The sequence below is a fragment of the Haliotis cracherodii genome, unplaced genomic scaffold (assembly GCF_022045235.1).
Source record: "Haliotis cracherodii isolate W230 unplaced genomic scaffold, xgHalCrac1.p SCAF_7, whole genome shotgun sequence".
NCBI classification, from domain to species: Eukaryota; Metazoa; Mollusca; class Gastropoda; order Lepetellida; family Haliotidae; genus Haliotis; species Haliotis cracherodii.
The window spans coordinates 61,340,707-61,362,807 of record NW_027266330.1 but is presented as its reverse complement, the minus strand read 5'-3'; the positions used below and the strand labels follow the sequence as shown (position 1 = coordinate 61,362,807).

At 42.4% G+C, this 22,101-nt stretch overlaps 1 protein-coding gene across 1 annotated transcript; it reads left to right on the top strand.

Annotated features, from left to right (window-relative positions):
* The first annotated feature begins 2,759 nt into the window (after window positions 1-2,759).
* LOC139447888 (uncharacterized) lies at window positions 2,760-21,575 on the top strand. Its single transcript, XM_071229367.1, has 18 exons — window positions 2,760-2,994; window positions 4,199-4,347; window positions 4,932-5,027; window positions 5,690-5,846; window positions 9,090-9,135; window positions 9,690-9,839; window positions 11,878-11,933; window positions 12,486-12,623; window positions 12,744-12,915; window positions 13,146-13,256; window positions 15,698-15,916; window positions 16,149-16,365; window positions 16,661-16,890; window positions 17,085-17,172; window positions 18,166-18,294; window positions 20,491-20,580; window positions 20,758-20,937; window positions 21,457-21,575. The coding sequence occupies exons 1-18, from the start codon at window positions 2,801-2,803 to the stop codon at window positions 21,552-21,554; spliced, it is 2,520 nt and encodes an 839-aa protein (XP_071085468.1). The 5' UTR covers window positions 2,760-2,800; the 3' UTR covers window positions 21,555-21,575.
* Window positions 21,576-22,101: the final 526 nt, after the last annotated feature.

Here is a 22,101-nt window from a genome sequence, read left to right as displayed (position 1 = left end):
GTAACTATCGTGATAACATCTGCTGATGTTGAAGACGCTTTGGACAAAATAAGTTGTACCAGTATCCCGCGGGAGGTTTTGTACCACGAGCTAGAGGCATAAAACCACATGTACCCCGAGGGATACTGCTACAACGAATTCATTTTACCGACATGTTTTAAAATGACGTTGTAGGAGAGGTTAAAAGAAATTCAAGATTGATAGAAAACAGCTGTTCGATTAAGGATGGGGTTACCGTGTGCTATGTCGCGTGACCTTCATTAACTCGGTAAAAAGCCTGCGGCTCATTGCTTCGAAGCGGGTATAAGGGATTTATTCTCCCGCAGAGAAAATCCACGTGCAGCCTGTTTTCTTCGTGGCGGAGTATAAGGGATATATTCTCTCCCCTCCATGGCTGGAAACATGGAATTTTATCAAAATCACGTGAACCAATCAGATCTCATCATTTAGACATGGCAGTATGATTTAGAGATGTTGTGCATTCTTGGTGTTATAATAGGGTTTAAAATGCCTCTCTGACCCAGTAACAAAGAAACCAACTTAGCAACAATCTTTGTGCTTACATTTTGCAATAAGTTAAGAAAATTACTGATAGATTTTGAATGCGTATTCGCTTTTTTGGACTTTCACATTGGCCTGACATATGTACCTCACATATGTGCAGTGCATCAAAACCATTGCCTCTAAAGCAAAATAAAGAACTGATAACGACCGAGGTGTTATTGTATTGTATATTGATGATATTGTTTTACAAATGCAGCTAACTGACATTTTCCAATTTTCCCAAATTTAACGGAACATATCTCAATGGCTTCTTTCTATACATATTCAGCAAGAGGAGAGTGCTGTTTTAAGTGTATGTTTCCTTAAGTAAATGTACCATATAAAACAAAAAAGGACAAATGTATTCTGCTCCGAAACTTGTCATTATGTTTTAAATGATTTAGTCGAATGCTTGGTCGAAAGGAAGTGTTTCTCTTTGTCTTGACGCTCAGAAAACAGTATTCTTTGTTGTTGATTAGCTTCGTGTATATGTGTTGTTACATCTCGCCCCATACCCTATCTGTAAATGCGCTTTTTCTTTCATTTAATAAATATAAAATCTCAATGCAAGAGTGTGAACAGTCTTGATTGTACACCGAAACATATTCCATTTTGCGAAAAGGGTAAAATAGCTGTGAAAATTGTATGAATGGACCACTGGTGACACCGAGTGTTCTCGAAAAGGGTAATCATGTCCTGCCCTACCGGTAGCTCCCGCTATTCACATAATGTGCAAAAAATAGTATTTATTACCTGACGCCGCACAGCAGTATACTTGACGCGACGGCGGCCTGTAAACAAACCTGATAATCAAGTGACTCAATTATGAATGACCATAAAGAAGGATCAGGTCTTTCCTGCTGAACATTTGTCAGTCTTTCCTCTATGCTTCTCGGGGTAGTTCCTGAAGTCATGTAGCCAGTTCAATAGGGGTGTAGAGATGGAGATGTATATAAGGAGTTGTGGAGAGATGGAGATGTATATAAGGAGTTGTGTAGAGATGGAGATGTATATAAGGAGTTGTGGAGAGATGGAGATGTATATAAGGAGTTGTGGAGAGATGGAGATGTATATAAGGAGTTGTGTAGAGATGGAGATGTATATAAGGAGTTGTGTAGAGATGGAGATGTATATAAGGAGTTGTGGAGAGATGGAGATGTATATAAGGAGTTGTGGAGAGATGGAGATGTATATAAGGAGTTGTGGAGAGATGGAGATGTATATAAGGAGTTGTGGAGAGATGGAGATACGCGGAGACGGGGCAAGGAGTAGATATGGGTTGTGTGTAAAGATTGAGTGGTTTACTGATGGAGTTGGTGTAGAGAGTAAACCTTCAAATATTTTTCGAGGGAATTATTGCGGGGCAAATAAACAGCTTGAGCATATTTTGTTTCAAAGCCTGATGTCAGTGATTGACAACCCACTCAAAACACTCCATATAGGTACAAGGTCACAGGACGTCACATAATGAAACTTTGCTCAAAAACACAAGAAACTTGGATTGGGGGTGGGGGGGGGGGGGTTGGGGGGAGGGGTTGTGTAGCTAAGTGGTTAAAGCGTAGACTCATCACGCCGAAGGCCCGGGTTCGTCTCCTCCCATGGGTATATTACGTAAAGCCCATTTCTGCTGTCCACTGTGATGTTAGCTAGAATATTGCTAAAAAGTGGCTTAAAACCATACTCACTCACTTATGTAACTATGCATTTGCCAATGATTAATCTGCTGAGGCTATTGTCATGGAAACACTAATCCATATTGTTCCTGGATATAGTCCTACGATATCTTCTGAAGAAATTTCATTGAGTATGCACTATTTAGGTTATAATTAAGAATTGACTTTCACTTTGTGTTGGATTATGAACCTTCAAAGAATGCAGGTGGAGAGTGGAAGTAGTCCGTCAGTGTTTACGTCATTTAAAGAACACGGTCTCGTGAAAAACGCATGGACGTCAAATTGCGTCGTTCATCCCGCTTTTTATCGTTATGTAAACTTGAAATTTAAAAAAACATTATTATGTGTTGACGTCAAATTTCGTCGGTCATACAGCTGTTTATCGTTATGTAAACTTGAAATTAAAAAAACAACATTATTATGTGTTAACGTCAAATTTCGTCGGTCACACAGCTGTTTATCGTTATGTAAACTTCAAATCAAAAACATTTATCTTATCAGTATGCAGATGTTTCGATCACAGTCCAGGCAGGTAATATATAGAGTGTAGATGGTGATGTAACGTTCACCTGAAGACACACACGATGTCGGAACGTGTTTTGCCGGCAGTGCTCGGACTATCCTATTGCCTGCTTCTGGTGGGGTGTGCGGCGGAAATGTTCAAAGACCCTGGTTTCGAGAATCCCGACATCAACTCTAGTTGGACAGCCAGGGGATGTCAGATGCGTTCGTCCACTGATCATGTGGAGGGAGAGCACTCGGTGGAAATCTCATCACGGTAAGGGCCACGCTGGTCATGTGGAGGGAAAGCACTCGGTGGAAATCTCATCACGGTAAGGGCAACGCTGATCATGTGGAGGGAAAGCACTCGGTGGAAATCTCATCACGGTAAGGGCAACGCTGATCATGTGGAGGGAAAGCACTAGGTGGAAATCTCATCACGGTAAGGGCAACGCTGATCATGTGGAGGGAAAGCACTCGGTGGAAATCTCATCACGGTAAGGGCAACACTGATCATGTGGAGGGAAAGCACTCGGTGGAAATCTCATCACGGTAAGGGCAACGCTGGTCATGTGGAGGGAAAGCACTCGGTGGAAATCTCATCACGGTAAGGGCAACGCTGATCATGTGGGGGGAAAGCACTCGGTGGAAATATCATCACGGTAAGGGCAACGCTGATCATGTGGAGGGAAAGCACTCGGTGGAAATCTCATCACGGTAAGGGCAACGCTTATCATGTGGAGGGAAAGCACTCGGTGGAAATCTCATCACGGTAAGGGCAACACTGATCATGTAGAGGGAAAGCACTCGGTGGAAATCTCATCACGGTAAGGGCAATGCTGGTCATGTGGAGGGAAAGCACTCGGTGGAAATCTCATCACGGTAAGGGCAACGCTGATCATCATGCTGGGTCCACCTCTGACCCTGGCATAATCGGTACGTTTCGCTATTCCCTGCGCGATTGGCTGAGGTATAGTTGGAAAATGTGTGTCTGTTAGTCAGCGATAATAGTGATAACGTATTGAACCTTGAATTATTTTAGGTGCTATCATATATGTACCTTTTAAAAATACAAAACAGCCATCGACTGTTGTCCTCTGGAACTGCATAGGGAGGGAGGGAAGGCATCGTGGCCTAGTTCACCAGGTCACCGATTTCGCTTTATATCAGTTGCACCCACTAGGCTCTAGTGGAAACAATGACAGTGAGTTCGAATCCAAAATTCCCTCTGATTATGTGACAGCCGCCGCCGTCACTGTCCAGGTTGTCAGCACCGTTCCCGTGTTCGTGAATTTCCTCAAAGTGATAAATATCTACGTCACTGTCTTCCCACACTAAGCTGACACGCAGAAACAGAAATATTGTTCAGAGCGGCGTTACGCCAACCTCACTCACTCACTCACTCACTCACTCACTCACTCACTCACTCACTCACTCACTCACTCACTCACTCACATGTATGTTATAATTGTTGAACACAGAGCTGGGGCAAGGGCGGGCCCTGGACAGATGGCTTCCCTCCAAGTCAACACCCGTTACTTCGTCCAGGCCCGTGTCAAACAGCTGAACGATGTGACTGGAAAGATCTTCCAGAGGTTCACCATTGTTATGGACATTGTGCTTCATGATGGTAACTTAAAATAACCAAATTTCTTCACATAGATCAGTGTTGTAAAGTCGTCTTTTCTGTCAACAAACGAAGTCTTCATTGCATGAAAAAACAAGAGATGTCCACGGAGTAAAATGGCAGTACTATACCTTACCTGAATATATAATGTACTCGAGGTAATAGACTGGTACATTCTAAACATATATTGACGTTGCACCAATGTCGAAGCAATGACACCGGATGATAGCCAATGCAGTTTTCACAGATCCCCCACATCTACCCTGCTGTACATATTTGCTTGGGATGACAATTGTCTCTTGGGATAGAACATAGTAATGGCCAGAGGACGACACTGATCTTGGTGCTACGTTACTCCCCTTGGCCGTGCCAGGATCCGCTGATTTTGGGTTGGAAGCCAACATTCGCCTGTATGATCCTTGATTTTTCATCATAGTACCCTTGTGGCTTTCATGGAGTGGTGAATGTGTATGACCTGCATCACTCATGGCTTCGCCCGATTATTACGCTGTTATTGTCGTGATAGAACTGAAATTATGTTTGTTTATGGCATTAAAGCAAACTTTGTAGGACTCTGTTTATCCCAGGTTCCCACAGCTACGTGGACGTGGTGGAGAACAATGGCATGTACAGCCAAAAGGGCTGGACCTCAATCTCCGGCTTCTTCATGTTCCAGGAGACAGGTTTGTTTGTTTGTTGATTGGTTGGTTGGTTAGAGCCAAGCTCAGCAATATTCCATTTATATGTCAATAATCGAGTCCGGGCCAGACAATAAAGTGATTGATATTGTGAACAACGACCCATACCGTCGAGGTACGATGACACGCTTTTAACAAAGACATGGGGCAGTCGGGTAGCCTAGTGGTTAAAGCGTTCGCTCGTCACGCCGAAGACCCGGGTTCGATTCCCGACATGGGTACAATGTGTGAAGCCCATTTCTGGTGTCCCCCGCCGTGATATTTCTGGAATATTGCTTAAAGCGGCGTAAAACCATATTCACTCTCACTAACAAAGACATCGATTTTGGTCATCTCTTAGGACATGTACAGGTTGCTGGGGGGCTGTTCTAATCCTGAAGCCCCATGGGGCCCAGACAAAAGCGTAACACGCTTAATGCAACTGTTATATTGTCACGAATTGTAAGATTTACGTTGACTGTGTGTTATAAGGGTGATAGTAACATAGAGCCTGTTAAGTCTCCAGTTCAGTACGAAGCCGAAGCAACGCACTGCCACAGTCGGACGCCTACACCTTTTGTTAATTAAGATTATCCTTTATTTATTTTGTGTAGTATACAGTACTCAGATCCATTGGTATGTACTTGATGCCGATATTCCTGGTTCAGATCACAAGACCGTAGAACTGAGAGTGTCCGGGCCAGACAGAACCGTCAATTACCGAGTGGATGACATGTCACTGACGGAAATACCCGAGGACAAGAACTGGAAGTCTGAGGCCGACAAGAGGATTGATCAGCTCAGGAAGAACAACATAAACTTTAGGTATAGAATCCTGTTTGTCTGATAGTTTTGCACATGGTCATTTGTATTTAATTGTTCGAAGTAAAGGATGAACTGTACTTCAAATCCTTCTACAGTATTGCCGAGTAGTGAAATGAATTACTGTTATACTCTTATAAAACTTAAATATTCAACAGTACTGTTTTCTAAATTTTAAAAAGTATGTTTAATGAGGTTCAATGAAACTCCTTATTTCTCGATATTTGTTCTATATGTTCACGTGGCTCTTGATCACATGAGTGTTCAGATCCCAAACACACACGTGTCTCTTCATCATATGAGTTCAGATCCCAAACACACACACGTGCCTCCTCATCACATGTGTTCAGATCCCAAACACACACGTGTCTCCTCATCACGTGAGTTCAGATCCCAAACACACACGTGTCTCCTCATCACGTGTGTTTAGATCCCAAACACACACGTGTCTCTTCATCACATGTGTTCAGATCCCAAACACACACGTATCTCCTCATCACATGTGTTCAGATCCTAATCACACACGTATCTCCTCATCACATGTGTTCAGATCCCAAACACACAAGTGTCTCCTCATCACGTGTGTTTAGATCCCAAACACACACGTGTCTCTTCATCACATGTGTTCAGATCCCAAACACACACGTGTCTCTTCATCACATGTGTTCAGATCCTAATCACACGCGTGTCTCCTCATCACGTGAGTTCAGTTCCCAAACACACACGTATCTCCTCATCACACGAGTTCAGATCCCAATTACACACGTGTCTCTTCATCACGTGAGTTCAGATCTCAATCACACATGTGTCTCCTCATCACGTCAGTTCAGATCCAAATCACACATGTGTCTCCTCATCACATGAGTTCAGATCCCAAACACACACGTATCTCCTCATCACGTCAGTTCAGATCCAAATCACACATGTGTCTCCTCATCACATGAGTTCAGATCCCAAACACACACGTGTCTCCTCATCACGTGGGTTCAGATCCCAAACACACATGTGTCTCCTCATCACGTGAGTTCAGATCCAAATCACACACGTGTCTCCTCATCACATGAGTTCAGATCCCAAACACACACGTGTCTCCTCATCACGTGGGTTCAGATCCCAAACACACATGTGTCTCTTCATCACATGTGTTCAGATCCCAAACACACACGTATCTCCTCATCACATGTGTTCAGATCCTAATCACACACGTATCTCCTCATCACATGTGATCCTAATCACACGCGTGTCTCCTCATCACGTGAGTTCAGTTCCCAAACACACACGTATCTCCTCATCACACGAGTTCAGATCCCAATTACACACGTGTCTCTTCATCACGTGGGTTCAGATCCCAAACACACATGTGTCTCCTCATCACGTGAGTTCAGATCCAAATCACACACGTGTCTCCTCATCACATGAGTTCAGATCCCAAACACACACGTGTCTCCTCATCACGTGGGTTCAGATCCCAAACACACATGTGTCTCCTCATCACATGAGTTCAGATCCCAAACACACACGTATCTCCTCATCACGTCAGTTCAGATCCAAATCACACATGTGTCTCCTCATCACATGAGTTCAGATCCCAAACACACACGTGTCTCCTCATCACGTGGGTTCAGATCCCAAACACACATGTGTCTCCTCATCACGTGAGTTCAGATCCAAATCACACACGTGTCTCCTCATCACATGAGTTCAGATCCCAAACACACACGTGTCTCCTCATCACGTGGGTTCAGATCCCAAACACACATGTGTCTCTTCATCACATGTGTTCAGATCCCAATCACACACGTATCTCCTCATCACATGTGATCCTAATCACACGCGTGTCTCCTCATCACGTGAGTTCAGTTCCCAAACACACACGTATCTCCTCATCACACGAGTTCAGATCCCAATTACACACGTGTCTCTTCATCACGTGAGTTCAGATCTCAATCACACATGTGTCTCCTCATCACGTCAGTTCAGATCCAAATCACACATGTGTCTCCTCATCACATGAGTTCAGATCCCAAACACACACGTATCTCCTCATCACGTCAGTTCAGATCCAAATCACACATGTGTCTCCTCATCACATGAGTTCAGATCCCAAACACACACGTGTCTCCTCATCACGTGGGTTCAGATCCCAAACACACATGTGTCTCCTCATCACGTGAGTTCAGATCCAAATCACACACGTGTCTCCTCATCACATGTGTTCAGATCCCAATTACACATGTGTCTCCTCAGATCCCAATCCTGCACGTGCACACACCTCTTTCCCTACTTATAAGAAAACTATTGCACGTCACCGACTGTCATGAACTTGTTTTCATGAAACGCTATCAGATAGTGATAATGGCAGGTACAGTTCTGTTCAGCAATTTTCCAGCTCCATGACGACAGACTGTAAATAATCAGCCCTGGACCAGATAATCCAGTGACTGATATTGTGAGAAATGATCCACGCCGAAGGTGAACGATGACACGCAATCAAACAAGTCACAGAGCCTGTGCACTCGAACCATTTGTTCGTCTCTCACCAATTCTAACCCGGAATCCACACAAGGGTTCAAAGAATAACAGGGACACGGGTGGCCCAGTCGTCTAAGGCGCCGCAATTCGCTGTGCAGAGTTGCGTCCCTTTGGTACGCCAGAAACCTATGATTGTGGGTTCGAAACCCGGTTTGCCCCGATTATGTTTCTAGTTTTTTCAGGACCATACCTGTGCTCGTGGGTTTCACAGAAGTGGTAAACGTCTAAGACCTGCATCACTTCGGGCTTTCCTCCCACATTAAGCTGACACGTCAGGATATAAGTGGAATACTGTTAAAAGCGACGTTAAACCCAACTCACTCACTCACTCACTCACTCACTCACTCACTCACTCACTCACTCACTAACATGTATGTTATTATGTTGTACACAGAGCTGGTGCAAGGGCGGGGCCTGGTCAGATGGCTTCCCTCCACTCACTCACTCACTCACTCACTCAATCAATCACTCAATCACACACTCTCTCAAAGAATAAAAAATAGATACCTGTATGACATCATATGGTTAATGCGCTGCTTCGTCACACCGAAGGCGAAGGTACAATTCAAGAACCCAATTTCTGTTTGTATTGGAACATTATTGCTATACTTTGCGTAAAACCAGACTCACATACCCAAAACGTTTGGTATTTCGTTCAGCGTAAAACAATTCAACAGCATTTCAATGACGCCATTTCGGACATGTCTGTTACAGCGTCCATGCTCCGCCACATGTATCCAACGCTGACCTTGACATTCAGGTAAATTGACATGACGCTATACCCATAGGGGAATAGGGGTGCACATAGAGAATCTCACGTAAGTGGGTTTTGTTGTATCAAATATATCAACACGAGTCGACAAAAAGTCATAACTCCTAGGCTTTATAACTTGTTTTTCAGTTTGTAAACAATAATAACCAGTGCATTGAGTGTACACCTAACCAGCAGAAAGATAAGGGATATCATTTGGTTGTGACGTCGCAATGGCTTGCAAAGCATTGTGATGCTATCCACCCGAGTGAGATAAACTGAATATCTCCTTTGGAAACTAGTTTTGGATGATAAAAAAAATCGCTTCGGGTAGACAAAAGTAAATATATCGATACGGGTATCATAGTTGTAGTTTGGACCTTGTGTTTGCAGTGTTTCTGCGACTGTTGTCAGTGCGTTAACGTTTTGATATTGTTTTTAATTTTTTGGTCATTTCCTATTTCAAGCTAATACTTTCTTTTACCCGATAGTTGTGTCCACAATTGAGTGTTCAGAACCACATATAAACTTGTGCAAGAACATTTATATACTCTCATACAAAGGTGGACTTGGTGAAACACAGCTTCCCATTCGGATCCCAGACGGCATCTCATGAGATGTTTACATACCCGCACTACGACGACTTGTTCTACTACATGTTCAACTGGGCCACCGTGAACGACTACTACTGGTTTCGGAATCTTCCACCACGGGTAAACCTTCCAACCACGTCCTTACTTCAGAAACTATGTGGGGATTCCAGGTTAGAATAGATGCCCATCAAACTATGTCTATCGGAAGAGTTGAATTAAAAGGCTGGCCAGACTGAATACCTCGGTTGATTGTGCCATTGTACCCGGTAGACTTGGATCGTTGCTCCTATTATCAATCACTGGTTTGTCTCGTCCAGACTTGATTGTTTACAGGTCATCATTAGTCAAGTCTTTGAAAGGCATTTTGAAGTGATACACAAAAGGAGGAGAATTTATGGATGTCAACTTCTTTATCATGAACGCCGCGATATAACTGGAATACTGTTAAAAGCGGCGTTAAACCCAACTCACTCACTCACTCTTTATCATGAGGAACACAACGTTTCGGAGTATATGCTTACTCCTTCATCAAGTGAATGAACAACATGTTGTTGTTGCTTTACGTTGTTAAGAGGTCGCCTTCTGCCTTAGCAATTTTTGCTGACCTTTCCCTCTTTGTGACTCATGTGTGTGAGTAGGGTACACATATCTATTGCGAGTTTCGTATTCACAGAATTTCTGTTTTTGAATTGATATGATTTCTATTTTCGTATATTGATATCACTAAGTGTTCATTTTTATCTTGGGCTGCTCTGTTTATATAAGTTCGAATAGCTGTCCATCACTCATAAATAGTGTTAGTTTGACATTAAGAGATCTACGATAGATAGCGGATCTAACAGCAATTCTTGTTTTAACCAAGTCCGGGCTGGGGTTTGGTCTTGACATTCCAATAACAAGTAAGCAATGGATTCAGGTTGATTACAAGATGGGCATACCTTTTCATAGTGCTTTTTGTGACCGAGTCTGAGGCGTGAGATTGCAATTTTAACTGTCCTTTCATTTGAGTATGAGTATGGCTTTTGGTGGATCGGTTAAATTTTGTATAGCCATCTGCCGATCTTACTTGCGTCCGACTGGGTTTGCCATCTTTGGGCTATGGAGGCTTTGATTTTAGCTTTTTATCTCTAGTTTAGGGAATAGGCTGTATCTCTGCTTTGTCTAGAGCTAGCTTCGCCAGTGTGTCTGCGTTTTCATTTCGATGAATATCTATGTGAGAGGGGATCCAACACAGCTCCACCTGTTGCCCTTGGTCCGATAGTTTTGTATAGTCGTATAGAATATTATTTAATGTGCGCTGATAGTTATGGACAACCGGAAGCCAGGACTAAATTATCACTGCTAGGTAATTCCAGTTGTCCATAACTATCAGCGCTAATTACTGTAAAGTGTTGGCTTCTATTGTCTATTGCTCATCGCCTATCAATGCCAATTATCTGTTGGTCTCCCTTGTTAAGTTTCCACCTTTTCTTATCTCATTACTTTTGTTGTTCTTACATGTACATATATATACGCCCTCTGCCTCATATCATTCATTCACACGATGAAGGAGTAAGCATATATGTTGTGTTCCTCATAATAAAGAAGTTGACATCCATACATTCTCTTCCTCATCATTATACAGCTGAAATATTGATGGGTGCGGCGCCAGACCTTCGATAACCTCAAGTCAAGTCTGTATTTCTCTATTCTTGTTGTTGAATGTATATTGTCCTTTCACTTGTTATATTCAATTGTTCTATGAAAAGTAAAGTGTGGACCAGACTTAATCTTATGTACTTTTAATCTAAATCAAGTGCATATCTTTAAGAGACTAACGGCAGTCGTGCGACTTTATAAAAACATGGACCTGTATGACAGAACGATCCTACATCTGTGACTATCGTAACTCTCACAACCCTTCATAAAAGACGCAGCACTTCCGTCACGGCCTTGAACCAAGACAATGCAAGGAGTGCAATTAGTGCCAATGGCGTTGAGGATAATAACTCCAAGTTCAGCACATGCCACGGAGACAGGGGGTGATTGCTTGAGGGTGTGCACCCATAACAGTAATACCCCAGTACATTTTAGACGTTTGCCACTTTTGGCATTGTACAGCCACCCAAGGATCATAATCAGGGCCAAGTGAGAACATTCTGCACTTCTGTATTTCTAGCACGACCCTGACTACGGGAACGTTACAAAAGCACTGAATCTACTTCACCAGCATGGGTAGGTCTATTCGGCGTGATCACAGGGGGTAAATAATTAAATGACACTCGTGGTAATGGTGTGAGCAATATTATTTACATGTACATGTATTTCTGTTAGGCTAGGCATCTTGGGATGCATGTTTCATGCATCGATAACATGTATTAGAAGATATTTTCTTAATTGAGTTAAGTGTTGACAAACAACATGAATCTACATATCATATGACACATTTCAGCTGCCAATTACCAGTTCGTATGATGAAGCGTCCCGAGCAGAAGTTTGTGAAAAGTTCCATTGAGGAATCATTAATGCCTTTGTCTGTACATGATTGATGATAAATGCGATTGATACCTATTTAATGGGGCCATGCATGTTTGTTTCATCATAACGATTGAGTTCAATTGAGTATATGAATGGTTTGGTTGTCTTTCCATTTATTTAGCTATTCCATGCACCTGTTCTAAATTCACAATACATTCCAAACCCTGTCGATATGCTTTAAAAGTCCTGATATTGCACTTGGGTCACATCTTTCCTATCTTAATTTGGTTTATTTTGCCTTGATATTAGAATATCTATACGGGGTCACAACATATTCTGGGGTCAACCTCGTCGAACACCAGCGTGGGTGCAGGATCTGAGTCCTGACCAGGTGAAGCAGGCAGTGGATGAAAGGATACAGTACATCGTCAAGGACACCAAGGGGAAGTAAGTCACAAATTAGTGAGTAAAAGTGGTAAGCTTCAAAACAAAATTCCTACTTAGAAGCCTTAATTTTTTCTGCGCATAAACAAATCAAATCTCCTTTACCTTGTTAATAAAAAAAAGGTTGCAACATTGGGATGTCAACAACGAGCTTCTTACCGGGCACTTGTTCGAGGAACGCACCGGAGACAGATTCTTCACTCACAAGATCTTCGCCAAGGTGCACCAGGCAGATCCCAGTGTCAAACTCTTCCTCAATCACGGCCGTGTTGTGGCGACAGGCACATTGACAACGGTGAATACAAAAACCGGGGTTATTCGAGACGGGTAATTTTCATGATCGTTACAATATTAACTGTGTTTTGAAAACCTTATTTAAGTTGAAACACTTTGTCTCTAGCATAGTGGTTGTTGGGTCATTGGTTTTCCAGAGTTATAAACTTATTATTTAATCAGTCTGGAAAATAGTGATATTGTATAGGGTTCTGTGAGGTACAACTGTTCCGGTGATAATTATCTCATCAGGCATACATGGACGAGGCTAAGGAGTTCAAATCGGCCAATGTCGGTCTATATGGACTGGGTGTCGAGAGCCACTTCACTGCGTACGAGGCCCCTGATCCAACACTTATCAAGGTAATAAGAAAATCAAGAATAACTTACAGACACTTGCACACTACATGGACCTTCAACGCATGTCCAGGTAAGCAGGCCAGTCAGTCGCTTCACTTCATACAGTGTTTCTGAATCAATACTTATCAATAAAACAGCAACTAACATCATCACTTTCGGTATGCATGTGGAAATGAAATATATTGAAGTAAGACGAGTTCTATGGAAGAACAACTTCTTTATTACAATTAGTGCGACGTTTCGGTGTAGATCCTAACACCTTTATCAAGCAAGTGATGAATAGTGCTAAACGACATAGGTATATATACTTATTAACATCAACGTTTATACAGTAAATTGATTGATGGACACAGAGAGATGATTAGGGTAATTGGAAGAAACGTCACACTAATTGTAATAAGGAAGTTGCTCATCCATAGAACTCGTCTTACTTCATCACACCAACTTCTAAATGCCAATGAAAGAAGTTATACGTCGTCTACACGGTGAAGTGGCAATCTCAGCTATCAACAAACTCAGCAACCTAGATAAGAAGTACATCCGGTCCTCCAACCATCTTACCTTCCTCATGAGATGCAGGGACCACCAGCTCATCCCGAATGGCCTCAGACTAAGGAGCCAAGTCAACTCTGTGGCAGCCCGCAACATCCTACACAAAGCATCTGAACTACTCGTCAAAGAGAGAGAATCCGACATCACCGCAAGACCAAGACTCTGACTCTTCACAGTATCACCAAACAACAAGAGCATATCCAGAATCTCCTACACGCCGACACCTACTCTACCCTTAGAAGCATCCAGACCGAAGCCAACCACAAACTAGATGCAGCAACCAAGACAACACAGATTGCCAAACTCCAAAAACTGAAACCATCCAACAACCCCAGGAAACCACGATCTACTGAAGAGTACCCCAAGAAGACCGTTATCAACCTCAGCAGCAGAACTCTAAAACATGGATAAACTGCAGTTCTTTCCAAAGGATTGAGGTTTTCAACCACCTCTCGACCAAACCATGACATATTCATAGCCAATGTTGAGAAAGGGCTTCAAGAACTAGTCCCAGGGGGCAAAGTTGACTATTTGAGGCATCGGATCGAAAACATTTTAGAAAACAACAAACCACAAAAAGATAACTTAAACATTGCTGAAAGGAAAACTCTTAAAACTTTGAAAGTTGGCCCATCCATCACCATAGCCCCAGCAGATAAAGGCAGAGCAACTGTCATCATGGACACCAGTGACTTCAATGCCATCACCAGCAACATCCTAGATGACCAGACAACATACCAAGAGCTGAAGAAAGACCCCACCACCCGACTCCAGAGAGAGCATAAAACCCTGCTGAAAGAGCTCCTAGAAAAGAATGACATGGCCCAACCCTCCACAAGAAGATGACTGACCCTCACCCCAAGCCACCCTATGCCAGGGCCACAATCAAGGTCCACAAACAAGACAAGATCTACCAACAGACACATGGCCTTCCCATGGGATCCCTGCTGTCTCCTATCATCACAGAAATCTACATGACGGACCTAGAAGAAACCACCCTCCTTACATCACCTGACCATGACCCCAAGACCCTCCTCAACCACCTGAATGCCCAACACCCAAGGATGCAGTTCACTATGGAAGAAGAAGCTGACAGACAACTACCATTCCTAGATGTACAGAAAGACTTCACACCAGTGTCTACCATAAACTAACCCATACTGATCAGTATCTGCACAATTCCTCTAACCATCCACTACAAATCAAGAGAGGAATTATCGCCACCTTAGCCCGACATGCTGTCAACATCTGTTCCACGCCACAACAGCTACAAACTGAATTCAGCCACCTCCGCCATGTCTTCACCAACGTCAACAATTATCCTACCAGCCTAGTTGAACAAACAATCGAATTACACCATTTGTTCTTATTTAACATGTCTTCAACTAATACAGTAAGCACAAGATACAGGTTAGAATTGGTCTGCAGCCACTTATGCTGCTCATAAGAGGCGAGTATGTGATCGGGTGTCAGGCACGCTTCTCATGATGTCAGTCACTGGCTTGTCTGACCAAGACTCAAGTATTTCCAGACCGCCGGCATATAGCCACCATATAGTGCGGGGTTAAACAACAAGCAAATAAATAAAGACACACATGTTAGAAAATATTAGCAAGTTATCAGAGTTTGTTTTCCTCCTGTTGACTCACAATCCCCGAGACAGAAAGTGGTGTTATATTTAATGGCAGCGATAATTATATACTTTCCGATAGAAACAACACCCGAGTTTTTCATATGACTAGAGTTCCGTCAGTCATGGATGGTAGTATATATTTGTTTAGGTGGATGACATACATATTGATTCATTTAATTGTTAAGTTATTTACGCTTGTGCTTCATTTTGATTTCACCACTTCAACAAGTTTGGTACATATTTCTGAGCTATATTTCAGAGACGTCTGGACATGTTGGCCACAACTGGCCTACCTCTGTGGGTCACCGAGATGGACCTTGCGGCCGGTGACGAAAATATCCGAGCTGACTGGTACGACACGGCATTGCGCATTATGTTCAGTCACCCGGATGTGGAGGGCATCATACTCTGGGGATTCTGGGATGAACATCACTGGAGAGGCCCGGATGCAGCTCTTGTTGATGGACCCCAGTTCCATGTAAGTTTTATTACACAACTGAATTTGTTTTGACTGCTATTTCTTTGATGTTGAACCTGGATTATATAATTAAGAGATTAAACATACTGAGTACATGCTTTTAATATGGCGGTGGTAGGTAACCTGTAGATTTAACCGTGTAAATTTGAATTTTGAAAGCAGCATTAGCGTGGTCAGAATCGAGTATTTTCCAATTTCCTGGTGGAATGTAGAATAAACATGCATGGTTTAGATTAACGCAGCAGGAAAGAGATACATCGACCTCCTCTACAAAGAATGGAGTACGCATTTGACGCACAAGGTGTCATCAGGGACACAGTTTAACGTCAGAGGTTTCCATGGAGACTACAGGGTGGTCGTCAAATACCATGGCAACCCAGTGATGCAGCAGACTTTTACCCTCGGGAAACAAGACAAACAAGTTAGCATCCAGATCACCAACGTCAACCGTGAGTTCCGTTACATTCTACTATTATGAATCAATGTCATAATACATATAATATACACTGTATGTAATTCAACACTGTATGGTCAATAACCATGGCAAACCTGGTGATGTAGTAGGCAGTTTATTTTAGAAAGCAGAATATTATTGAATTTTAAAAAATTAATTAAAGAAATTATTTTATTTTTTTTGTTGCTTTACTTTTGTATTTGCCAAATGCATGTATTTGTGATACAATGAACAACCTATTTGATACCTGGCCAGGCTTTCAGGTAACGTCAGATTTGGTTCTTTCACAGATATCATCAATATCCCCACGGCGACATCCCCGCTTGATAACCATCTTTCAGTACTCCATCCTGTGACACACATCAACGAACAAACAATTGGACACATGACTTCTGGCTCTTCCAGTCAGCTTAAATGTTTAACCAGGTACTCTGGGTTTTCTGAAGTCGCAAATGACAAGATGGCTGAAGTAGGATGTCCTTCCGGGTACGTCCTGACAGGATGCTCAGGAAAGGTGAAGGTGAGATTAGCAGCCAGATTACACGGAGTTTGATTCCTCGCACAACCCCAAGTTATAGCTGAAGCATGAGTGTATTGATACCACTCCCCTTCTAGCATTCATCTTCATTCACCTGCTCATAATGTTAACTTATTAAGGTATCACATCTCTGAGTTGGTTAAACAGAGAGTTCATGCAACTATTTCTGATTTAAGGACAATCGTGATCAAACTGATGGGGAGAAAATATTCTTCCACACTGGAGCCACATGTGGGGCCTATGAAGGAGGGTCACCTACGGCACGTGAGTCAAGCTGCAAATTATCGCTCATCATTCTGACGTGAGGAAGTATAGACATTTCTGATACCTCTTCATAGTAAACATGCTTTAATAGTGTTTAAAACGTGTGCTATTATGAACATCACTTTATCTTTTAACTCAATGCCAAATCGACTCTTGCGAAAAGCTTGAGGTAATTCAATCTCATTTAAATCAGATCTAGGTTCTCGCCCCCGCTAAATATAGATCTGAGTACATCCCATTATGGGTCACGTCAGAACGACCTTTCGCGAATTTTGACCGACCACCGAAATGACTAACAAGAAGTCGACAGCAGCCAATTAGAAAGCAGCTTTCTCGAACTTTACGGCACTCGTTTCAACCTGTCGACTTCCATTTTAGGCTAACTCTTGAAAAATATGTTGACACAGTTCTCGATTAAAATTTTCAAAACTAAACAAACGTCCAATATATGGTTGAGATTGTATGGCAGTGCTTCCAACGTACTGTGCAACACCTCCTCGATTCAATTGTATATAGCACGGTAGCGAGAGGTAGACGGAATCAGTCGCACGTGCCGTAACTTTCGTTCAGAATACCCCGTGTTAACGTTTTCGAGGTTGCATGATTAATAAACACATTCCAACTGTCACTCTGGCAAGCGACCTTTTGATTGGTCGGATTAAAGGTCGTTCTGACCGAACCCGTTATGGTATGTCCTCAGATCCTTTTGAGCGATAGCGAGAACTAAGATCTGATTTTAATGAGATTGGAGGTAATTGAGATCGATCTTTGGTGACCCTGTGTCCACTGGGATGAATTTTGAGAAGAAAAGATATTTCATTCCAGTGATTTTCTGTCTACTATATCTTCTGTACGAACGGATCTCACAATCCTGACATGGAGGTATGATAAAAAAAAATGTATACAAATGCTGAGCCTGCCCACCCGATCCTCGTTTCAGTTGGCTATGACTGTTTGTCGTCTCTCAGGGTACGTTGCTTATCTCTGTCACAGCTCTCCAGGCGGTGGCAAGATGTTGCATGTTGACGGGTCTCACGTGTGACTACCGGACGTCCGGCCCTTCACTGGATGTCCTCGGCCAGAGAATTGAGACTAGGTGTCAGAACAACATGTATGCCACTGGTAAGAAAAAGCTTGTCTCAATATCCTGTGAAATAGAAGTACATAGGTGTTTTTGGTAACTTTGGTAAGTACTTCACCCATGAATATGTAGAAATCTTACGATTCTCTACAAAATGACGTTACCACTCTAATCCTTCAAATTCACGGATTCAGTATTCACTTATAATCCAATAAATCCTGAGGCTGCAGCAAAATGCAAACAGACAGGAGTAGTTCATGGTCTTAATAGAAGGGGCACAGGCAGAAGAAGGAGTCGGCAGTCAATTCGCAGTAGGGAACCATTTTGTTAAACAAAAGGCTACGTCAGTGGCCACAATGCGGGACACTGGGGTGGCGTCTCGAGTGATAAATGTCGTTACCCCCAATTATCGGTGTCTAAGTTTCAAGTGTTAGTGTTAGAGTTTACATAAACAATCCCAAATGTCGTACATACAGCAAGAATCCAGAGGATGTATGTTGTCATCTTTGACGTGTGAATCTTACTTTAATAAGGAATACAGACTACAATCACCGACTCAAACTGATTTAATATGGCCAGGAATATCAACAACATTTACAGTCCGTTTGACATATAGAACTGTGTACATGACACGAAGGGGGGACAAACCGTGGAAGGCACAGCGCAAGCATGCATGCACTGCACATTCTGTGGTAGGGGAAATGACAGAGTGTTAGAGGGGCCGTCTCATGATAATTTCAGTCGCAATCTGACTCGCTCATGCCATAGATCTCGTCGTTGGAACTGCTGGTGTCTGAACCGACTGCCACTATTATAGGTTAGACTGTTGCTGGCTCGTCAACGCTTCCATGTTTCTACTGTTACCCGACCAAGGGATTCCTTTCCGAGTTGTTCAACGTCTCGTAATTTGAACGTTGTGTTCGATCGTCCAACGTCACCCTTGACGATGCCCCATACCAACTCGATTGGATTCAGGTCGCAGTGATAAGGTGGCAGTCGTAAGACAGCGTGACCCTGACCCTTGATGTAACTGTCAACTTTATACACGTGGTCAGGTTTCATAGTTTTGATGATATCATAGGGCTGTGGTTTCGTCGCTCGAGAAGGAAAGGTAATGTTCCTCCGTTGCAGCCAAGTAACCATGTCACCTTTACGGTTATTAGCGGTTGGAGTCTTGCTTTCTGGATCCTGCACACTATGATACGGTGCATTGTCCATGACAATGAGAGACTTGGTAAGCAAAGCAGGGACTAATTTATCTTTCACCCACTCAAGAAATACATTGCCGTTCATTTCTGTGTGGTAGTCCCTTTTGTCTTTGGCCTTGGCTCTAAAGACGAGGTCACAGTCTGGGAGAAAACCCTGACTAGCAGAACCAGCATGGAGAACTATGAGTCTTTCACCCTTTCCCATTGGTAACTTTCTACCAGACTCCTTACAGTCACCACTGGGTACCCACTGACTGCTGGCTCTGTGTGACGCATTTACCCATGTCTCATCTAAGAAGACGGGCTCATATCCTTCTTCACGTTTCTGCTTGATGGTACGAAGGTAATGATTTCGGAGACGAACAATGTCAGACCGTTCACACAACACAGCCCTATTTTCTCCAGTTATCTTTTTGTATTTGTAACCAAATGTATGCAACAGCTGCCATAGTACTTTGTAACACGTAAATCGTGGTCAGTTTCAAGGTGTTTCTTCAAAATTCTTAGGGACAGGTACTTATTTTCTGAGTGCTGTTTAACAATTGCACGTCTGACTTCATTTTTCAGTTTCTGAGAGGACATACCAAGAGCTTTTGAAGCTCGTTTCAAGAATTTATTAATTGCATGAAAAGGCTTTGCTCTTTCTGCTTCACTTCTAAAGAAATCATACACATTCAACATCAACTGTTTAACATCTGCTGAGTAGCGCATCTTGTCATTGAATGAACACGGTCACTGTGTAGCACGTGCAGACCGTGCTTGCGCTGTTCCTTCCATGGTTTGTCCCCCCCTACGTGTCATGTACACATTTCTATACAAAATTACATGATAGTTTCTTAAAGAACTTCATCCGTCATGGGTCTTAAAATAAACAAAATTCAGATTTTGTTGGGTACAGGGTATTCATGGTCAAGTACCGTATTGATGTTTCATACACTTTTCTGGATTTCGAGTTATTTTGCAATTCATCGTTCTCATTTGGAGTCACCTCAAGAGCACTTTAAAGTGTCTGTACCTCTTCCATATCAGGTTGTGGTGCGCACACCTTCTTCCGGTTATCTGATGGAGCCTTCCCATCAGCACACTCCTGTATTGCTCAGAATTTTGAAAACAAAGGAGGTAAGAATGTCGACATTGTAATATAATAAATAGCAATTATAAATAAGCTGACCCAGTCTGGTCGTAAGCCACATAAACGTAATATTTAACTAATTAAAAAAATGGTTTACATAGATGTACAAATTCTAAATTGGAAAGAACTGATCCCTCCAATCTTTTCCACATACTACACTGCAGGGTTGCAGTCCTCGGCAGTGTGTTGCTCGGCCCCTTATCTCACGTGTCGCGTAAAGGTCTCCCCTCCCTCGGGTCACAAGCTGGGGGATGCAACGTCTGTGTCATGTGACTCTGGCTGGCACCTCTTGGGATGCTCAGCCTACTCAGAGGATGCTAAACTGAGTGGGGCCTATATAAGAGGTACATAGCATTGCACTACATTTCAGTGAACTTTAAAACCTTCGAAACCTCCTCCAACAAAGCGTTTTATTCCAAAAATCCCTACATTAGTGTTACCTTTCTATAAAGTTTAGAAACTGAGAAACATTTGTTACATATAGGTTTGATAATGATGTGGGTTGATTGTTAACTTCATTATATTACTTGTATGATAATTGTATTATGGGTCCATGACCTTTCATTGAATGCACATACGTCAGTTTATCGAAAAACATTCACTTTTATGATGACGCACAAAAAATATATTAATAAACATATTGGAACATGTATTTGAATGTTCCTTAATAAATAAAATTAAAAAATTAAAATTTAATTAAATTAAATAAATTTAATGCCAAAATATACTTCAAAGAATGTTAATAATCTTTCACATTTATGTCACAAATACTCCCGTTTTGAACTGAAGACTTAGGACTGTGTAGAATTGTTGGTGGTACCACTCACTTGTAGTGCAGACGCTCCAAGGTAATGTTCTTGCAGGTAACCCGGAACAGTGCGAGGCAGTGAATGGAGCCGAGAAACTGTACGGGGAGATGGGGGCCGTAGCCTACGCCACCTGCTGCCGCGGACGGTTATGAGAATAAAACTCACAAACTTAACTGTGTTTCATTTTGTATTGAAATCATCATGTACTGAAGAAGATTTGGTCAATCTGAGTTAACGCGTTAATACCAGAACTGCAGCTGTACCATGGATGCAACCAATATAATAAACATTTCCTGGTTCCAATACAAATAATACTCTGCATCTGCCAGTATACATATTTCGCGCAATTTGTCGTTATTGAATGATAAAACAGACCAAAACATTTCCACAATCATAAGAAATATCTGCTAAAAGCAAAGTAAATTGTACGAATGTGACTTTATCATAAGCATCTGTTTGTGAATCATTATCAAATAGTGATCATACCAGGTGTTCGCGAAACGGTAAGCCTATCTTACTCCACTGGTGGTACCTGTCACAGACACATGCACAGGCAAGTCGTCACTTGTTCACCTTAAAAACCGTGGTAAATAGAGAATCTCACCCGAGTGTCTTTTGATATCAAATATATCAACACGAGTTGATAAAAGTGGGAAAACTCCGAGGCTATTATTATGCCTGAAATATATTGCGACACTT

Coding starts and splice junctions, on each gene's coding strand:
- LOC139447888 (XM_071229367.1), top strand. CDS start 2,801: ATGTCGGAACGTGTTTTGCCGGCAGTGCTCGGACTATCCTATTGCCTG. Junction 11,934..12,485: donor AATCTACTTCACCAGCATGG/GTAGGTCTATTC, acceptor CCTTGATATTAG/AATATCTATACGGGGTCACA. Junction 17,173..18,165: donor AGGAGGGTCACCTACGGCAC/GTGAGTCAAGCT, acceptor TCTCTGTCACAG/CTCTCCAGGCGGTGGCAAGA.